We start from the raw sequence: 19,967 nt of genomic DNA on the forward strand, positions 1-19,967 counted from the left end.
AAAAAGGAATGTTTTCCCCCTTCAGAACTACTGTTTATTCACATGCACATTTATGCAGATCTAAATGATTAGTCAATCATTTAAACTCTATATGGTTAAACCTTACAGTAGCACTGGAGCACTTTTTCCGTGGATGCCTCCCACAGCGTTACTGTAACTTTTGAAGATCTGCTACCACATGGGTGGAGGCAACCAGGCAGGCCCTTAACTATGAAATAGTCACCTCTGCTCCTGGCCTTCTGATGATTTTGTGATAATGCACCCTGTGATCAGACCTGCCCATAGGGTTGCAGGAATTTTCTATGTTACAGCAGCACTGCTGGATGAACCCCAAGCAAAAGCAGTTCCCACAGAGCTCCTTAGTTCCTGAAGCCTCTACCCCTGCAATTCTCAACAGGAATGGAAACGTGAAGCTCCTCTAATCATAGTCTTGAGGGAAGGCCTTGATCCCTTGGGATTTAGAATGTAAATAGTTACAATAAAATCTTGCTTACTTTAAATTCTCTAATGAAAGGATATTTTTCCTTTGTTATAGGCCTACCTTTTTCCCATGACAAACATTAAGTTTTATGTTCTGCTGCACTGTGGACTAATTTCATGGATCCCAAAAGAACTGGAAGGGTGGGAAAAACAACTGGCCCCACCTCAGTGGCAAAACAGTTGCCATTTCCTTTTAAGCATTTCATTGTAAATTGGAAAGGCAAGATATAAATACATGATACATTTATTAAAATAAATACATTTCAAAGATTTCCAGGTTGTGTAAACACACTTAATGGGGTCTCATACACTCAGCACAGGATTTAAATGGAATTGCATCCTTTGCAGAGGGGCAAAAAGGTAAGTGTTGTGTAAAGTCCTGGCCACAGAATTTATAAAAGAATAAAGGTATTTCCTTAAGCGCTGACAACTGACGTAATCCCAGTTTCAATTTAATGAAGTGAACGTGTACAGATTCTAAGCATGCCCACCGGAAGCAAGCTTGCAGAGTTCCAAGGAGAGGAAGGGGATTAGCAAATCTGTTAAAAAGCTAACAGTGAAAAGGACCATTGGCTCACTGCCAGAAAGGGAAGCCAGTTGGTGGAGAGAGAAAATAACAAAATATTCTACACACCTCAACACAGGTGCCCAACCCTGCAACATAGGCAGTAGGAAAAAGCAAGACATAGGGAGATGTACAGCACTGAAGCCAAGCTGGTAGAGCAGAAGTAAGAAGCTGAGGATGGTTTTCAAACTCTGGTTAAAGCTAGCCATGGTTAGCATTAACTCAGGTGGCGTATGGAAGCTTTTGCTTCCGCTTTTAGTTAACCATAGCTTGCTGTGTCATACAGTTCGACGAACTGTGGTTAACATTAACTATGGTTCGCTTAAAACTGGCCAATTGTGGTTGGCTTGTTCTAAACTACCCTTAGTTATTAACCACAGTTTGTCCATCCAGATAACACAGCAAGTGGTGGTTAATTAAAAGCACAAGCAAAAGCTTTGGAACGCCTCCTCTCAACCACATGTGAGCCTGGGAGGAAGCTAGGCTCAATCATGTCTCACTAAGCCATAGTTCAGCTTAATGTCTGAACACAGCCTATGTCTGTACCAGGCCTAAAAAAGGGATGTCGTTACCTGATTTCTGTACTTTTTTTTTAAGCCACACCTCCCTGACCTGAATGGGTTAAAATAAAATTTAAACACCACATCAGACAAGCAACTGCTTGCAGACAAAGGGGGAAGAAACTGAGTCAGGCACCTAATAGTGGACAATTTTGAAAATTACAGGGTATGTCAATAATGGAGATAACATTGGGATTCAAAAAGGAAATAATCACCACCAAAAAAAAGATGAAGAAGCAAAAATGAGCAACTGCCTGCAACAAAGCCATTAGATTCAGGGCTTTTATCTTTGCCACAGTTAAGTCTGGAGTCAGTAGCAGACTTAAAGACGCTTCAGATAGCGAGCAATGAAAATCTGAAGAAGAAGCAATCCTTTTGTTTGCCTTGGAGCCCAGCAGTGGATTCCTCCAGTAGCATGAAAAACATACTGTCTGGTTCTCAAGGGACTGTTTTAGCTGCTTCTGCTTTTAACTGTACCAGGAGGGCGTCCATGAAATTTTATTGGAAGAAGTGGGTGGAGAATGTCCTGAGAAGACATACAAGCCACAGAACCCTTGCGACAGCCATCCCAACTGCACTGACACCTCCCTGCTTGTTGCCCACTTTCCAACAGGCCATCATAGTCAACTTTAAGGTAGTCATCAACAGGCACTAAACCAATATCTATTCTTCTAGCAGCCCATTTGTATCCACAGTAAATGTTTAACGTACAATAAACAGACAACTCATTCAAATGAAGAAAAAAAATAATCCTCAAACTAGATGCCACCAAACCAAGAGTAGCACATGGCTAAACCAGAGGTGCAAAACCTCTTTCAACCCAAGGGCCAAATTCCATTTCAGAGTAGCTTTCAGTGGCTGCATTCCTGTGGTGGGTGGAGCTGAAGGCAGAAGGGGGTGAGGCGCAGTATACCAAAAATGCCAGTATGTTTTAGTTTAAAGCTCCTACTCCCAGTAACTAAGCCTCAGGAGGGCAGTTCAACCTTCTGGAATGGGGGGAAACTGCACAAAAGATGGGGAAACCACCAAACAATCTGTGGTCAGGGAAAAAGGGACATAACCTTATGGGGAATCCTAGAGGCCTGTATTGGGACCCTGGGCAGGCCAGACTTGGCATCCAAGCCTGAGGTTATGCAGCCCTAGTCTAAGCTTTGCTTCAGTGATGTAGCTGTAGAAGCCAACAGGGAAACCACCCTGCTTTCCCAGTGTCAGAACACTACAGAAGTAGGGCATGGTGTGGTGGGTGGATACTGCTCTGACAACATGGGGCAATGATGGACACCAGTAATTAGGACTAGGATGAAGGCAGTCACTGAGCAAAAATAAAATGGCAGATAACAGAAGCCCAGGTTCTGCGTTTTAGAATGGCCATCAGAAAACCGGTTCTGAGCAGCTGCTTTCCGGGTTAGACAACTGGAAGGCTGGAGCCCCAGATTCGAGTTCTACATAGCCCCCACCCCCTTCATTCCAAACCAAGAACAGTGCAGGAGTCACTTCCAAATGATGTGGACCCCATGTTGTCAGAGATTGGGGAAGGCCACCTGATAAGCCCTCACTGAGAACTATCAGGAAAGATACAAGAGATTGGACCCATTCATTATTCACAGAGGCATGGGATCCTATCACAGGGAAGCTACTCTCACTCTCTTCCTCACACAAACATACAGAACGGAGACACAGAGTAGGATGAAATCAAAACCAAAACTGACAGCGCAAATTAAAAAGTGTCTGAAGTTCAATGTTGTTGATGCATAACACAGCAGAGAATACCAATTTAAACAAACAAAAAATTTTGTGAGCTTGTGACTGACATAGCAAAGGGGGGGGGGAAGTGTTAATTCAACAGATTAAACCATACAGTTCTGCAATTCCTGAATGGTGGCATGCTAATGTTCATACCTTTGTGGCTGTGTTAGACTGATGGTAGAGGCTCCAAAGAGTACTCAACTGGCAAACTGGCAAACACAGTTATTGGTTTCACTACTACAAGGGTGTTGAACTTCAGGCCCATGGACCAAATCTGACTCTACAGGGGTCCCAATCCAGCCCTCTGGGGTTTCCGAGGTGGCTATGCCCCCTTCTCCTGGCCCCATCCCTCCAACCACCTATCATCTGGTGGTTTCCCAGCTTTCGTGAAGTTTTTCCCCTTTCTAAAAGTCAACATGCCTCTCCTAAGGCTTACTTACTGGCAGTTAGAGCTTTAAGCTAAAATATGCTGGTAGTTTTGCCTTTCCCCCTTCCATCAGCCCCTCCCACCTCTGGAATAGGAATTTGTAAATGCATAAAAATAGCCCTGCGGTTAGTGTTCATGGAAAAAACAACAGCTTAAACACCCCCTTCCCCCCAAGGAAGCAGAGGTATGCATTTTAGCAAGGCTACCATACTCTTCATTATGAAACTAAATTCTACACTACATAATGATATAACAACCATCGAGACTCTGAGGGTGCTTCCAGTTGCAGGGCTCCTAGCGCTCCCAATCAAAGGGCATTGTGCAGCTATTCCATCTTTTCCTCCTTAAGATATCTTTTTCCTGGTAAGAAAAAAGATGGAAGAATTGGTGGGAAAACAGGGGAGGGTCAGAAATGGAAGGCGACGTTGTCTGGACCTCCTCCCAATAAAATTCCATGAATGAAGCAGGGTGATTGCATCATAAATGACACCCCTAGAGGTCTCTGGAGGCAAAGAAGGTACTGACAAGCTTTCTTGAAAAGGGTATCCTTGGGGTCAGCCTTCCCCAACCTGGTGGCCTCCACGTATTTTGGACGACAACTCCCAGAATTCCTGACCATTGGCCATGCTGGCTGGGGCTGGTGGGAGTTCAAATCCAAAACACCAGGACGGCACCAGGTCGGGGAAGGCTACTTTTGGTATATATGCTAGAACTAATCTAATAACTAAACATACAGAGTAACTAACCTAATATAGTACCTTCTGCAGAATTGTCCTGTTCCAGTTGTCTACATTTCTTAACATGAATGTTAGTACTTTGAAACACAACTATTTCCTTTGGTCTTGTGATGTTCCTTATGTTTGGTGGGCAACTATTTTGCAACATCCCTCCTCTCTATCAATGGCCCACACCTCCTCTTCCCCTATCTGACTTTGTGCCCATGCATCCATTCACCAATTTCTTCTTTCTCTTTTCATACATTTATTTTCTTTCTAACATTAATACAGCCCTACCCCCTTTACAATTCCATACAAGTATCATAGGTGTCCCCACTTCCCACTGAAAAATCTCCCTCCCCCACAAAAATCACACATGCCTCAGAAGCGCATACAATTATGTGCACATTTATAGCATTAATGTTACTTAGAACTGTAAGTGCAACTCAAAGGAATGGCCGGCCCGGCACCCAGCCCTGACAGAAGGAAGTAAACATATACAGGAAACACACAAAGAACAGTCTTGGGAGTCGAGGGCCAAACTAGGACACCAAAACAAAACAACTGCAAAACACTGCAATAAAGGGATACTGGCACACACAAACCTTCTTGATTGTGTGCTGGCACATAACTTCTACTGTTCCAGTTTGGCTTTAACTAGGATCCTAGGCCAAGATGTCCCTGCAGTGTTTTCATTCTCAGCACATTCTGAACAGGTTCTGGTTAATTCTACCCTTTCCCTGCAAGATGTTTTCCCTTCCACAGGACCACAGCACTGAGCCTGGGAATGTAGACTCAACCACCTGCCCCCCTCCCCAGTCCTGAAGATAAATGTATAAATAGGAAACCCTGGTACAATGATAGCATCCTGAAAGCAATGCGATAACCTGATCTGCGTGTGAACTAACGCTCTGTTGTCTCAATAGTATTTATATTACTCTAACTCCTGTTACAAAGGAGATGAGTCATCGAGAACTAGCCAAGCAACAAAACTGCATGGCTTGCTAAAACTTGGGCTCAAGGATAAACATGCTGTGTCCTAAAGCAGGTTACGAGAGCACCACTCCACAGGAGCAGTGGTTAGCCCAGACTTCAGAACCCCTTGGACAATACCATTTTCCTGTAATGCGGCAGGGATTATGACAGGCCTGATATGCAGAGAAAAGAGGGAGAGGGCAAAACACATATGCACACAAAAAGCCTCGGCTCTTTAGTTGACATGTACCAGCGCCTGAGAAATCCGATACCCTAGCAACCTCATGTATGGACAGTGACCCAATCAGATTTCAGTTTGCAAGGAGAAGAGAAACAGTATTTCTTCTGCATACAGATTAGCTGAAAAAATGGGTCACTTCTTTGCATTTCAGGGAGGGTGGGAGAGGTCCTGCTTTTTTTCAGACTTCTGTGTGGATTTTTGTTTTTTAAAACACTCACCTGGTGCAACATGGCATTTCCAAGCTGCCAGAGCAGACCATAGCACAACTTAAGGGTTTAACAACTCACACAATGATAAAGTTTGCATTCTTTGGAATCCTGTTCATTAAGTGACTTACCGGTTCTTTTCTAGTTCATTGTGCGTAGACCTGGAAGATAAAGCAAGAAAAAAATGGATTAGCCATCTGTAGTATTATGAACTCAAAAGCCTGTTCTCATAAGTTGTGAGCAGATTTTTTTTTTCTTGTCACATTGGATCAAAGCAGCATATTTAACTACACACACACACACACAGACAGACATTAACTTACTGACCCTTCAACAGGGGGTGGTATTTCTAGGCTCTTTATTACTTTAATATATAAAACTATTGTTCCTACTATATTCAAATTTTTCAGGTTTTCCTCCAGCTATATCCATTTGCTCATTGCTTCAGTCACCATCAGTGCCTGGTGTGAAGCAACATTGCCCAATTAATTTTATAGCTATGATGCTGTTGATATGGGTCAGTTAGCTGAAATGAAAACAGAGATAAAGAGGAAGCCCCCACTTATCCAGGGGCTCTTTATCTCATATGTAATTATGATTACTCTTGTGTGCACATCTTGTTCATGTAGACAAACTGGACGTTGCAACAATTTGAGAGGTCTGAAAACTCAGGATAACTGATCCTGAACAAACCAATTTACTGAACTTTTAATTATTTTGAGCAATTGCAACTTTCTAAGGCTATTTGCATTCATGAAATTGCGCTTTATTTTTGTGTTGGTGTGCATCGTGGTAACATACAGAAGTAATAGAAGTTGAATGTATGGGGCCTGTTGAATTTTACATTATGAAGTGCCAACGCTAGCCAAAAATACCCTATCACTTATTTTAAAAAATTGCATAATACAATTTGAGCTCAGAAAATCTCATTTATGTTAAATCAACTTAAAATAAGATGTTTGTGGTGGTGTTGGTTTTAAAAATAAATTTCTTTGTGAAATGACATCACACGTTTCTGAAGACCAAATATCTTCTATCAGACATCGGAAAGTTTCTTCGAGGAAAATCTAATGATTCTGGAACTGAATTCCAAGCTCCAAGCTCCACGACAACACCTCTATTAATCCATAGCTTCTCAAGAAACAGTAGAAGTAGTGGTGAACAGGTGCTAAGAACCTTCATTGTAAGCACTGGACAAGCAGAAGACACAACAAAACTCCTAAATATTCATCTGAATTACCCAGGCATGGAGTTGAATGGCTGGCCAGATGCTTAAGCTGCTCTAACTGTAATAATGTCAAGGAGGAATTTGGGAACTGAGTCTTGGAGCATAGGGAGACGGTGCTTCTGGTGGAGACACATCTGGCTGCTCTCCCTCTGGGCAAATTATTACAACCCCCTAAGCAGAGCATACAAGTGTAAAAGAAAAGCAGTAAAATCCCTTGAGCCTTTTTCAAGTGTACAGACCAAGCGTGGGGAACCTCTTTTAGCCAGAGGGCTAAATTCAATTTTGGAAAAGCTCTAAGGGGCCACATACCTGTGCCAGACAGGGCCAAAGGCAAATGGGGCAGAGCCAACTACATCATTTACCATACTAATAGTTTAGCTCTTAAAGCTCTTACTGCCATTTCAACCTTTTGAAACAGGGCAAAAAATGACACAAAAGCCAGGAAACCACCAAACAATCAGTAGTCAGGGGGAAAGGGGATGTGTCCATTGGGGGAACCCCAGAGGACTGTATGGGGCCCCAGGAATGCTGGATTTGGCCCCCAGGCCTGAGGTTCTCCACACCTGGTGTAGTCCTATATATATTTTGAAAAAAGTAAAATCAAGTTTAAAATGATTGCCCATCGTGTACAATAACTTGGGAATAAACAAGAGAGCAGAACCCTCATGTCCCTCTAGAATTCACATAAGGTAAGAGAAAAGGGAATCCTTCACCATTTTGCATTGTTGACTGATCTTTAAAATGTCTGTCTGAATTCATTTTGACCTCACAGCTGCATCCTTACTGACTTCTTGGCCTGGCCCCATAATAGCCATTGGTCATCAGAATATTAGATGCAGCATTTTATTCTACATTTGGAAACAACAGTAAAATAAGATTTTAAATAACATTTTTAAATGCCATATGCCTATTCATACATTTTGTTCTTTAGATCATGCATAGCGTTAAAATACATACGTTTTGACTATTAAATAAGGGGGGGGGGAGAAGGACAGCACTATAATTCTGCCCACATCCCTGAGAAATCCAAATGAAATTCTTTAGAACTGTATGTCAAACAGCAGTATTTAAAGACTAGAAAGAAAATCTCACACTGTTGTGAGCTTGTACATTTGGAGCAATCTGTGTGTAAATTTCACTAGTGTGTTATTAGCTTTATTTACTGTATAGTCCTGCAGGAGACGTCCCCCTCTTCCTGGATACTCCATTAATGGCTACAAACCCAAAGATATGAAAGGGATCGAATTCCTACACTATAATCAAGCCGGGCATCAAGGCTGGCGCTGAAAGAACAAAGTTTGGCCCACTGCTGGGAACAAAATTAAAACAGCAGGCTCTCCCTATTTCTCACACACAGGAGACTCTTTATTACTTATCTTCCTTCCATCAAAACACCAAAACTGAGGAGACTCGCCATTTTGTCATGAAGCTAGCTAATTTATCCTCTGATTTATAACCATATTGGCATAAAATAAAATAGTATGAACTTTCCCAGACAAGAAGAGAAAAAGGTGAGGGGGGACTTTTGCAGCTGCTAAATATATCCTGTCAGACTATTATGAGGAACAATCCTTAAAATAGAAAGCATTTTTAAATGCATTTAGACTTGAGGGATAATGAAAATTCTCTCCTCAGAAATGTTGCTATTTTCTTCTCCAGCATCCTCACAGTACATTCGTCTCTAGTAGAAACTAAAATTAAAACTCTTTACAATCTTGCAAGCTTGTCTGTGCTGATAATAATTCAATGGAGTAACATTCAGACTTGTGTTAAAGACTAGAAAGTACACATCCATGTGTTAAGAGTTAGCCAGGACGGTGACTAAACTGTGTCTATGTATAACTATTAGCTCAGTAGAATGCTGGACAGAATTTGGATTCCTGAGAATCTCCGTTTTGATTTTGTTTCTTTTAAATAAAGCAGACTTCATCACATTAAGCCCTCTCCTCTTTTTGTTTTACAATAAAGGCAAAGAAAAGAGCCCATATAAAAGCGGTAGAGAGGGACAAAGTAATGGTTAGGATGAAGAGAACTACATGCTTGTGCAAATGACCATTCATAGTGATACAGCACTTCACACCACTTTTATAAATACTAACCTTATTATACATGTGCACGCACACAGACCCTGACCAGAAGCAGAGCTAAACTCTGGAGACAAAAAGGGATTAGGTGTAGACAGCACAAGCCGCTTGATTATTGGGGGGGAGGGGGGAGGATCATCACATCCTCATTCATATTTAGTCATGATTCACAATAAAGCTTTATTCCACCACTTTGTCCACAAAATATTAATACTTCACTTTGCCCTTGCTGAATTTTATTGTACTGCTTTACAGTCCAGTGTTTCCATTTCACAAGGCCATGCTGATCTTCAGTGCTCACCCATTCTTACAGCTTTTATAGTTCCAGGAAGCTGCAAGTTCAATAAGCACAACTAACCCTTCATTAAGAAAAAAGTTGAACAGCCCTGCACAATGAACATATTTCTTAGGTAAGCCACTCCCTATCAACCCAACATAATCTTAATCTTTGGGTGCAGCTTTAAAATTAAGTTAAAGAGAGACCATTCACTTGGCCCCTGACAGCACCTAATGTTACAAATTTTTAAAAGAGAGCTGCGTTGGTTTGTGCAGACTGGTGGGGGAATCCAAAATCCAACTGGGCAATACCTTTATTAGGTACAACTAATATTCCACAAGAATAAGCAAGTTTTTGAATTCTCCAGAACTCCTCATCAAGCTAGGTTGTACAGAAAGCAGGGGATAGAGAAAGAAACATTTCTTCCTCCATCCCCTGCTTTTTGTACCACCTAACCTGATGAAGAGCTCTGGAGAACTTGAAAGCTTGCATATTCCTGTGGAAGTTTGGTTGGTCCTAATAAATATATTTCCTAACTGTGGATTTTGATGTTATGGAGCTGCTGAAACTCAGCAGGTATGGTTCCGATCAGTAACCTAGAGATCAAACAGAGTCCCATGTAAGAACAAATAAACTTAAGTTATAGGCCTTATTCAGTAACATTTGTACAAATTAGGACCACAGTCCATCCTATCGCAGGTATAGTATGGCCAGGAAGAGGGAGGAAATTTCTACCGGAAAGAATTCCTATGCAGATCTTCTATTGCATATGCAGCTGCACCTTTGAGTTTTAAACTTAAAAAACAGACAAACTTTCAAACGAAGAGACTTGGATCCAAAGGTGCCCTTCCAATTCACAGAAGGACTGCTTCCAGCTTAACAGAAGAGTGCTGAAGGTGCAAAATGAATTAACATTCAGAGACGTTCTTCTGTTTTCGCAAGGTAACTTGCTATTTTTTCTCTGGATTCTATATCTTGACCTGCTTATACTTTAAAACAAGTGGGCCCTGCAAATAAATATTGCAATATCGTGTACTTCTATTCAGGGCTCCTCTTCCAGCCATTCCATTTCCCCTCTCAGATTTCCATGTTTTCCCAAGAGCCAGTCAGCATTCTGTGCTCACTGAGCATGCTCATTCCTCCTTGAGCTGGTTTGGGATTCCCCCTCCCTTAGGTGTTTTTTGCTTAAGATTTGTGTGTGTGTGTGTGTGTGTGTGTGTGTGTGTGTGGTACTTCTGCAAACTTCGGGGTCCCCCCGCCGAGGGTGGTGACCCCTTCCTCCTGTGCATCAGTAGTGCCATTTCGGCTGCATAAGGGCTGGCGCCCAGCAAATTGAGATTACTATTAGTACGTATGTTTACACTTGCCCAAAAAAAGCCCTAGTAGCTGGGTTGTATGCTGTTTCTCACTGGAAAACACTTGTAGCAGCCACTTGCAAACAGGCCCAATCCACAGGACCATGGTACAAAGCAAGCTTTGCGTTCCACCCATTAGAGCTCGTTTCCCAATACATCCTGCACACAGACATGCAGTGGCACGATTTCTCTGCAGCTCCAGATACTTCATTGTGCAACGTGCTTCCTCTAGTGCTTGCACAACAGTTCACAGAGCACCACTAATGAGGGAACTCATTTCACTCATGCTTCTTTGCATCCAACCAGTTGTCTTTTTCAATCTGGATATTATTATGTAAAACAGAAGATACTTTTCTTATTTTGAAAACAATTTATACATCAAGTGGGGGGCAGCTCACAGTTTTTGCATATCAGATCATTTTTTGCGGGGGGGGGAGAGGAATGAATAAAAGAACTGAATAGTCAGACAGTTTCTCTCCCCATCCAAACCCTTGCGAGTATTTCCCCCCCCCCCATAACCATAAAACTCAAGGTAGAGAATTAAGTTAACAGCCTCCTAAACACATTCACAGTGATGAGTGGGTGTCAAGAAAAGGGCATAATCCATAGTTCTGCTGCTGTACTAGATTCACTGAAATACATGAGAGCTCAAGAGAAGCAGTGTTTGGAATTCCATATCCTGGAACATTATGCAAATATATGAGAGCCAATATCACCTGGTGCATAGCAGACATGCAACACAATGGCTGTAAAACACCACTACAGTTTGAGGGCCAATCCATCATTAAGTCTGTGAGCAGCTGAGGATCCTTTGAGCAGCTCTGCCTGACTAGACCTTTGCTAATAATGTGTTATTGAAATATTAAGCAGAGTCAAGTACTCGGTGCAAGCAGGGCATTGTAAATAATACATCTGCTTAACCCAGTTTCTTTATTTAAATAAAATCTGTTGTTCCTAGGGATGGAGAAACGACCTTTAGAAATACAGGCTCATGAATACCCAAAATTAACCCCTACAGTGGTATAGAAAGTAACACTTGGTGGAACAGTAAGCAATCCTAGCAATTTGTTACAGGTCACAGGGATCACTTTACATGTACTTAAACTCGCCAGAGTGCCACCACCATATGCACAACCTTCTCAAGCGAGCAAAACTGGCATCAACTGCTACAATTCTTTTAACGGCTTCCATTCAAAAATGCACAAAATATTATTTATATTATTACTGGAGAACTGGTCTACTGGGAGGAAAATATCAACCACTGAACTCACACAGACTATAGAATGGTATTTAAAGCAGTAAGCCAAACTAAGTTACACCAGCGGGATTTAGCTGCAATACAGTCTTCTTTCTCTAGTGCTAACGGTGCCTAGGGCTAAGCCCCTAAGAATTGTGCAACTCTACAATCGCAGAATTTTTCACTAATGTCAGGAAAAAGACCCATGACTGCAGAATATTAGCAGCTGTCCTCACATCCACTCGAAGAACCCGCAGCTGCTCTATCACTTGCTGCCAAAGCTTTACCTGGCATTAACGGAATTTCCTCAGCTGCAGCTCTTTGTTGAACTTTCAGCTACAAGCCCCCATATAAACATTGGGAAGGATGCAATGGATTCTGGCCGCTAGCACTACTGACATTGCACTAAAGGAAACCAAGGCTTGTGCAATGCCAGTAGCACTTGCTAGCCAAACGGGCTTCCCATTGGGCTAGTAAGTGCTACTGACATTGTACAATTATTAGTTTCCGCTAGCATCCTTCCCATTGCTCCCACAAAAGACAAAACACTTTCCTACTCATAAGTAATAAGATCAGTGTTCAACCAACCAGTTTTGTTCTGATGGTGGTATTTGGATGTGGCTTCCCTAGGTTAGAGCTGCTTTCCATTATGCCGAATTAATTTGGTTCCTGGTTGGCTATACATTTATATATTTTGGTACTGTCAGGCCTCCGTCCTCTTTGTTTTTCCTCTGCTCCCTTTCTCTTGTGTGTCTTATATGTTTGATCTGAGGGCAGCACCTGCACCTTTATCTTGATTCATCTACAGCACTTAGATAATGCAGCCACCCTAGAAGAAATAGTAAGAGTAGTAGTAGTAGTAATAATATACTTGGGCTGCAATTCATACATGTGAAAAGTCATCACCAGATGATGAGGTAACATTTTCAAGGACATATCAGACAGTGATCATATTACATAATGGTTCATTTAAAAGACCACTGCACCACACGGAAGTTATCCAGTGGTGTCTTATCCATGTGAACAGCGATAATCTGAATCAAGCCTATGTTTGAAAGTAAGTCATCTTCTGAGCAGAGCCCCAACCAAACCTCTTTTCCATGTTGATATTTTCATTTAGAAGGAATAGAAGAAACTTGACTCAAAATAATATCATGTCCTTATCTGAAACAATAATGTAAAAATTCTTTGCCATTCTCAGCCTCATCTATGCCAGATCATCTGTGCTGCCCATCTCCAATTGTGCTTCTTTGCTTAGTTTCTGGGTGCTGAGATGTTCAGGGTCAATTACATTGCCCTATAAACACCTATATTCATAAATTGCTACTTCCCGGCATGCATTTTATTTGTCATTGCATTTACATCCTGCCTTTCTTCCATGATGGAATTCAAGACTGGAATTCAGTGTAGTTCCCAGGAGATCACCCATCCAAGCACTGACCAGACCCAGATCTGCTTAGCTTTAGCAAGACTGCTGCATCATGTGCCTTCAGACCACACCTTAGAAAAATTAATGTGAAGCTAGCACAGCACTCTAAACACATCACACTGATGAAAGTGGATAACAAACTACAAACTAGACATGATGATGACAGTCCTATGCTTTGAGTCACCCCTGTGTTTAATCACATTGGGTAAGGAATCTGATTTTCACAGCAAAAGATATCTATGCAAGGGGGGCACAGTGCTTGCCACTTCCTCCCTGGTGCTCCTCTCCAAACATTTTTGTGTGAAATGGAGGTCACTCCTGGAATTAGAGCTCAGCTAAAGAAAACAGCACTCAGGTGGAGAAGCACTCGGGAGGCAAGTCCTGAGTGGGACAAGGATTCTGAACTCTTTATCTTTATTGTTAAAATCAGCCCTCTGTCCCTCTTTTCATGCAATTGGGGCAGTTCTGTGTTTAAATGCATGGGACTGCAGTAATCACTTCTAGCTGGGCCCCAAGCACAACATCTCAGAGAGATACACGGATCTCTCCTAAAATACTCTGTGCGATGGATTTCTTGTTGTATTTCTGAGAACCCCTTGTCAGGATACAGAAGGCCATGAAGACCCAAACCTAAAATATTGCTGTAAGACAGGGGTGGAGAACCTCTCACAGCCTGAGGACCAAATGCAATTTTGGAGAAGTGTTTGGGGGCTGCATTCCAGTGGCAGGAGGGGTCAAAGACAAAAGCGGTGGTCAAAAGTTAAAAAACAACAATCAGTATATTGTAGCTTAAACCTCTTACTGACAGTAATTAACCCTTAGGAGAGGCATGTCAACCTTTTACAATGGGCAGAAAACACACACAAAAGCTGGGAAAATACCAAGTTGGTGTTGGGGAAACGGCATAACCATCTACAGAACCCTAGAGGGCCGAACTGGGACCCCAGAAGGGCTGGATTTGTCCCCTGGGGGAGGTTCCCCACCATGACTGTAAGGGGTTCCTAAAATGCATGAGCAGGAAAGGAATACCCCAAGGGTCTCAGCGCCCGGAAGCAAAGCAAAGATGCAAGATTGGAGATGGGCAACGCAGCTGGTCTGGCTTCAAAAGTTAACTATGAGCCTGAGAACTGTAAGTAATTTAAGTTTATTGATCTAGATTAGTCAGTTATATTATTTAATAGAATAATTCTGAAAACAGTAGACACCAGGCTACAACGGGTAGATCTGTTGAACGTCCCATGATGTCATTTGTAAAGCTTTGGGCAAAATACACCAAGGGCAGCTTTACATCCACAACTACGCAGGGTGGGTGGGCAGGCAGGCTTAGGCATCTGCACCAAATGTTTATGGCCCAGGCATAGTGAGGCCTGAGCAATATTTCAGACTTCTAGGCTGGAGCATCAACTTCATCAGTACCTGGTAGTTCACTCTCATGTTCAGGATATAAACCTCATGACCATGAGCTTCATAGAATAATCTTTCCCAGGGTTAGACCACTGATGACTCCAAAGGAATTTTGTTTGTCATATCTTGTTTCTTTAAGCTATCTGGATTTTCCTTACAAAAAGTTGATATGCTTCAGCATAAGGGACACCTCTTGCAATATGCACCTTGTTTCCTTGTGTTCTCAGCCTGAAATTATCAAGGGCAGTATTATTTTAATATGAGAACTGATCTGTCAGGAGCATATGGCTATGGAGATTCTCCCACAGGACAGCTGTGGGACTAGAATTGAATGACCTGTATTTCCTTTCCGGCAGTAATAAGATGTCATGACATTAAGGCCCAGTGAAACAGAAGCCAGGTTCCCAGTGTAGCAGGCACAAAGCTAAACCACCAAATCATACTGCTAACTCTGTCCAGGAAGCCTAGCAACAGCAGAGTTCGCTTTCTAAGAAATACATGAAGTCCATTTCTGATAACTATGGGCGGCTCCTGCAGCTGGCCTCTTATGAACAGCCTGATAGGAATATCAGACTGCCTACAGACATCAAGGAAAGCTGTGCTGTCTGCAGCTATAAAACCTTAAAGGAGGTCATTTTTGACTACTTGCAGCTGAAGAGATGATCCCCCTCCCCCTCCTCCAAGGACTTCAAGGCACTTGTACATGGCATCCCCCTCCTCCTATTGCCCTCCCAACAATCCTGTAAGACAGCTTAGGGTGAAAGGTAAAGACTGACTCAATGTCACCTAGTAAGCTTTGTGGCTGAGTAGGAATTGGAACCTGGGTCTGACACACTAACCACGTTGGCTGCACCAGTGATCTTTTCAAAGGGTGGATTTCAATCAAACCATCTTCTGTAGGCCAGCAATGCTCAACAGTTCTCCAGAGGCACCTGGTTAAAAAAAAGGAGTCACTACGCTTGTAGCTTTGGAATAACAGAAAGATCAAATAATCTTGCTGCACAACCAAAATATTCAGTCCATCTGGTTAGGCAGCAGCCGAAATCTGAACACTTTCAAGCTGGCTTTCATTTGGAGTAGAAACCAGCAAAAGAAGCCAAGATATATTTCCACAATATGCACCACCCCTATTTTCTTGGCCAACAGGAGGAACAATATACATCCAGAAGTCAGCAGCCCAAGCAGCCTAGTTCTGCCAAAAAGCATTGCCTGTTGCAAGCCTCCCCTTTGCCACAGGGACCTGGAATAAGAGGTCAAGCAGAACAGGTATTTTGTATTGCACACATCTGGCACTCATAATTTAACACTCCCTATCCCCAAATATATGCATTTGCTAGACATTACTAGCTAGACAACATCCATATAGTCAAGGGCTACAAACTGTAAAGATATCAGCCTTGCCAAAGAGTTGAAGAGGCCTAAATCTCTCTTAAACTGTTATAGCTCCAATTTAACAGAAAGCGGAAAAGTCAAGATTGTGCATTCCTAAAATCAGGATTAGCCCAGCACAGACATTGCACCAGACCCCACTTGATTGCTGGCATTACCACCAACTATCATCTTGGTCTGCAGATATTGCATCTCAGCAGGTGTTTCCACCAGCTATTTACTCCAAGAGGGCTGCATGTTGAGGTTGTTAGGGATACATGAGGTCGTGGCCACCCAGGAGGCACCGCAGAGCTTATCATGGAAAAACCGATTTCCTGAGAGTACTTAAAGTCCGATTCTTTGCCACTGGTTGGGTCCTCCCCGATATAGTTGTTGTATGCCCCAACCCCCCCACACACATTTAGTTTGGGTATGCTAGCCCTGCCCAGGGGTGTGCCTTTCACCATGACCCCAGACAAGGGGTGTTTCCTCCCATTGTGCTGAATGAGGCTTGCCCTCTCAATGTCCACAAAAATAACAGAGAAACCCCTCAATTGACATGGCACATATCAAAGCCCAATTCCATAAGTGCAATTAAGCATGATCTCGAGGCTCCCATTCGTTGCCTTAGGAAGCAACTACGTCACAGCTCCCTTAGCTTCCTGTGCGTTAAAATGGGGGCTGGTTTCCATCTCTTTCCCAAAAGAAACCCATTACTGTCTCCTCAGAAGTAACTCCCATTGCAGTCAATGAGGCTTGCCTTTGAATGCCCACATCAGAATATACAGAGATTTCCCCATCAATTGAAATGGTACACGTTAAAGCACCTGAACTCGTCTGATCTCAGAAGCTAAGCAGGGTTAGGCCTGGTTAGTACTTGGATGGGAGACCGGCTGGGAATCAGGCTTCCTGCACCGAGCAGAGGGTTGGACTCGATGGTCTTGCAGGCCCCTTCCAACCCCATGATTCTATGATCTCCTTAAGTGCAATTAAGCGTGATCTCGAGGCTCCAATTCATTGCCTTAGGAAGTAACTACGTCACAGCTTCGCTATAGATATCTTGCGGATTAGAATTGGGGCTTGTTTCTGTCTTTGTGTTTGCTGCTGTCTTTCCCACAAACCCATTACTGTCTCCTCAGAAGTAACTCCCATTATGGTCAGTGAGGTCTTGTGGGTTAAAATGGGGGCTGGTTTCCATCTTTGTGTTCTCCCCTCACCCTTTCCCAGCACAAGCATATGTGTGTCTACTCAGAAGTAACTGCCATTGTTCTCAATGATGCTTGCTCCTGAAATGGAGGTACATCTGGGATTTCAGGGGAATGGAGGGCTGCAAGGGGGGAAGCCTCTCTTACTGGTTCAGCAGCCCCTGCCAGTCAGATGACATTCACTCCAACGCCCACCCACACCAGGTAGTATGTTCTGTGAAGTGATTTTTACTGGTCTTAAGGAACTGCTCGTGGAACCCTGCTCACAGCAAAGCCAATTCCTTTTTAAAAATCCAGTACTCCTCCATTAGCTTCTCCTTCCGTTGTCGTGGAATCAACACCCATGTCTAATGAATCCAAAACATGTTGTACAGAACAATTACACATTTTGGTGAACCAAATATTAAACACAATAGCAGAAATACCTTTTTAAATGAGAGTTCAAGTTGTCTAAATGTAAAATGGCAAAAGGCACATGCAGTGCCATCATGCACATTTGAATGGCCAAGTTCTTCTTCCATTCATCTTCTGGTGAATGGAAAGGGATTGGGCCACACTCGTTTACTGTAGGGAAACCCAGCCACTTAAACGTGCATGAATAATCCACAACTGATGGCAGGACACATGTACTTAATTTAAACTCAGTTCAAAAAAGAAGATACATACAAGCCTTTCTCAAAATGATTCAATGACATTCTCATTAAATGAAGTTACCAAAACTCAAGTGCTCAAACAGAAAAGGACAGAAGACAAACAGACAGACTTCACTCCTGAAACAAACCATTAAAAGAGCTTGTAGAGACAAATAATCAAAATTAGGAATTTATCTCAGAAGAAATCAGTATACTCTTTGCTTCTGGGCGGTCCTCCTCCCAACCCCAAATCCATCACACCAAACAAATATAGAGCTGAATATTCTGGAAATATTCTTGCCAAAATGAAAACTCTTTGTAATACATTTTATAACCACTTGGGGAGAGATCTTTTGATACAGAGTGTCCATATGCCTCAATTCATACAGACAAAAATACCCCATCAGATAAGTTGTGCAAACCATAACACCCAGGAGAGACACTTCAGTGGCCTAATTCATGAGAAGATTTGCCAGATCCAGGACCTTGTTTGCAGCTGGTACCCACACTTGTTGTTTTTAAAGTTTTTGACATCAAGCCAAATAGTTGTATTCATCCAAGCATTTAATGAAAAACAAGATGCTACTGTTTTCTGTTGGTGTTTTTATTGATTATTGGTTTTGTATAGCGGTGCTTTGTTGCTATTTTATGATTATTTATTTTGTAAGCCACCTTATGAATCTACAGGTCTGAAAGGCATAATATGAATGCCTACAATGAATCAAATCAATCAAGGCTGAAACCCATTGTACACTTCTATGGAAGTTAGCCTGACTGAAAACCGTATGGTTTACTTCAGAGTAAACTTACTAAATTGTTTATTTTTAAGCTTTTTAACCCGCCTTTCAGGGCATATTGCTCTCACAAGGCAGCTAACAATATTACAAGGGCATGAGCATACAATTACAGTTATACATACTCACACATACATACACATACACACACACACAGCAGCTACTGACTTTTAAGCACCGAATGCAGACTTGAATAAATATGACTTCAGGGTTGTTGTTTTTAAAGCCAGCTGCAATGATGCCATATGTACTGTATCTGCCTGGGAAAGGAGTTCCAAAGGGATGGGGCTATCACTGAGAAAGCCCTACTTCTAATATGGGCCAGCCTAACGGCTCTTGTTGGTGGCCAGAGTAGGGCCTCTGATGCAGATCTTAATGCTTGGGCAGGCTTACAGAGGTGTAGGTGGTCCTTCCGAAACTTACATAAAATCAGGCTACTGCCTTAGTGACAACAGTAAGGAAGTAGCTCTGTTTGTATAATGTTATCACTGTGCTCTGCATCTTCAACCCAATTACTTAAGTGTCTTGCCAATTTTCTTTCTAAAAAAGAAAAAGGAAAAGATTCAAACACCTACAAATCAAAACCACTGTATTAGACAGTACCCAAACACAGCACCCAAAAACAGATCCATGGTTTTCTGACTGGGTCTGGATTTTGCGAAGTGCTTCATGACTTGCCCAAGAAACGGGATGTTTGTAACTAGCGCTGTGCCTAATTTCACAATGTTTGATTAAGTGGTACACACATCTATTTGGAAGGGGAGCAATGGGGTTTGCAATAAAACCTGTACCTTCTACTCTTTCACAGCTGTTCATGGCCACGGTTTTCCCCATCTTCTGTTGCTTAAATGCCTTTTTTAATTTAAAGGGATTCTTCACTGTGTGATTCCAGTCAACCAGGGATCACATAGTGAACAGAATTATGTCACAGTGCCACATAGCCAGGTTTTGTATACATCTTGCTGCACTGTGCAGTTTCATTGCCTGCCAACACTGAACAACAAGGCTTTTGCGAAGTCTTTCCTGGGGCAGATTGTG

The 19,967-nt window shown here is 42.4% G+C and overlaps 1 protein-coding gene across 6 annotated transcripts in view; it reads right to left on the reverse strand.

Moving 5' to 3' along the window:
* MXI1 (MAX interactor 1, dimerization protein) overlaps window positions 1-19,967 on the reverse strand; it is an 89,812-nt gene that overhangs the window by 47,444 nt on the left and 22,401 nt on the right. For 4 of the 6 annotated variants that reach the window (XM_084846286.1, XM_084846287.1, XM_084846289.1 and 1 more), the window contains exon 3: window positions 6,048-6,077. In XM_084846286.1, coding sequence (XP_084702412.1) covers window positions 6,048-6,077 — 30 coding nt within the window. Of the gene's footprint in view, window positions 1-6,047; window positions 6,078-15,769; window positions 15,863-19,967 lie in introns of all 6 variants that reach the window. The other 2 variants (XM_084846285.1, XM_084846288.1) reach the window with 1 other exon arrangement.

The sequence above is a fragment of the Heloderma suspectum genome, chromosome 3, assembly GCF_057233095.1.
Source record: "Heloderma suspectum isolate Gila_16-S chromosome 3, 16-S_ref, whole genome shotgun sequence".
Lineage (NCBI taxonomy): Eukaryota > Metazoa > Chordata > Lepidosauria > Squamata > Helodermatidae > Heloderma > Heloderma suspectum.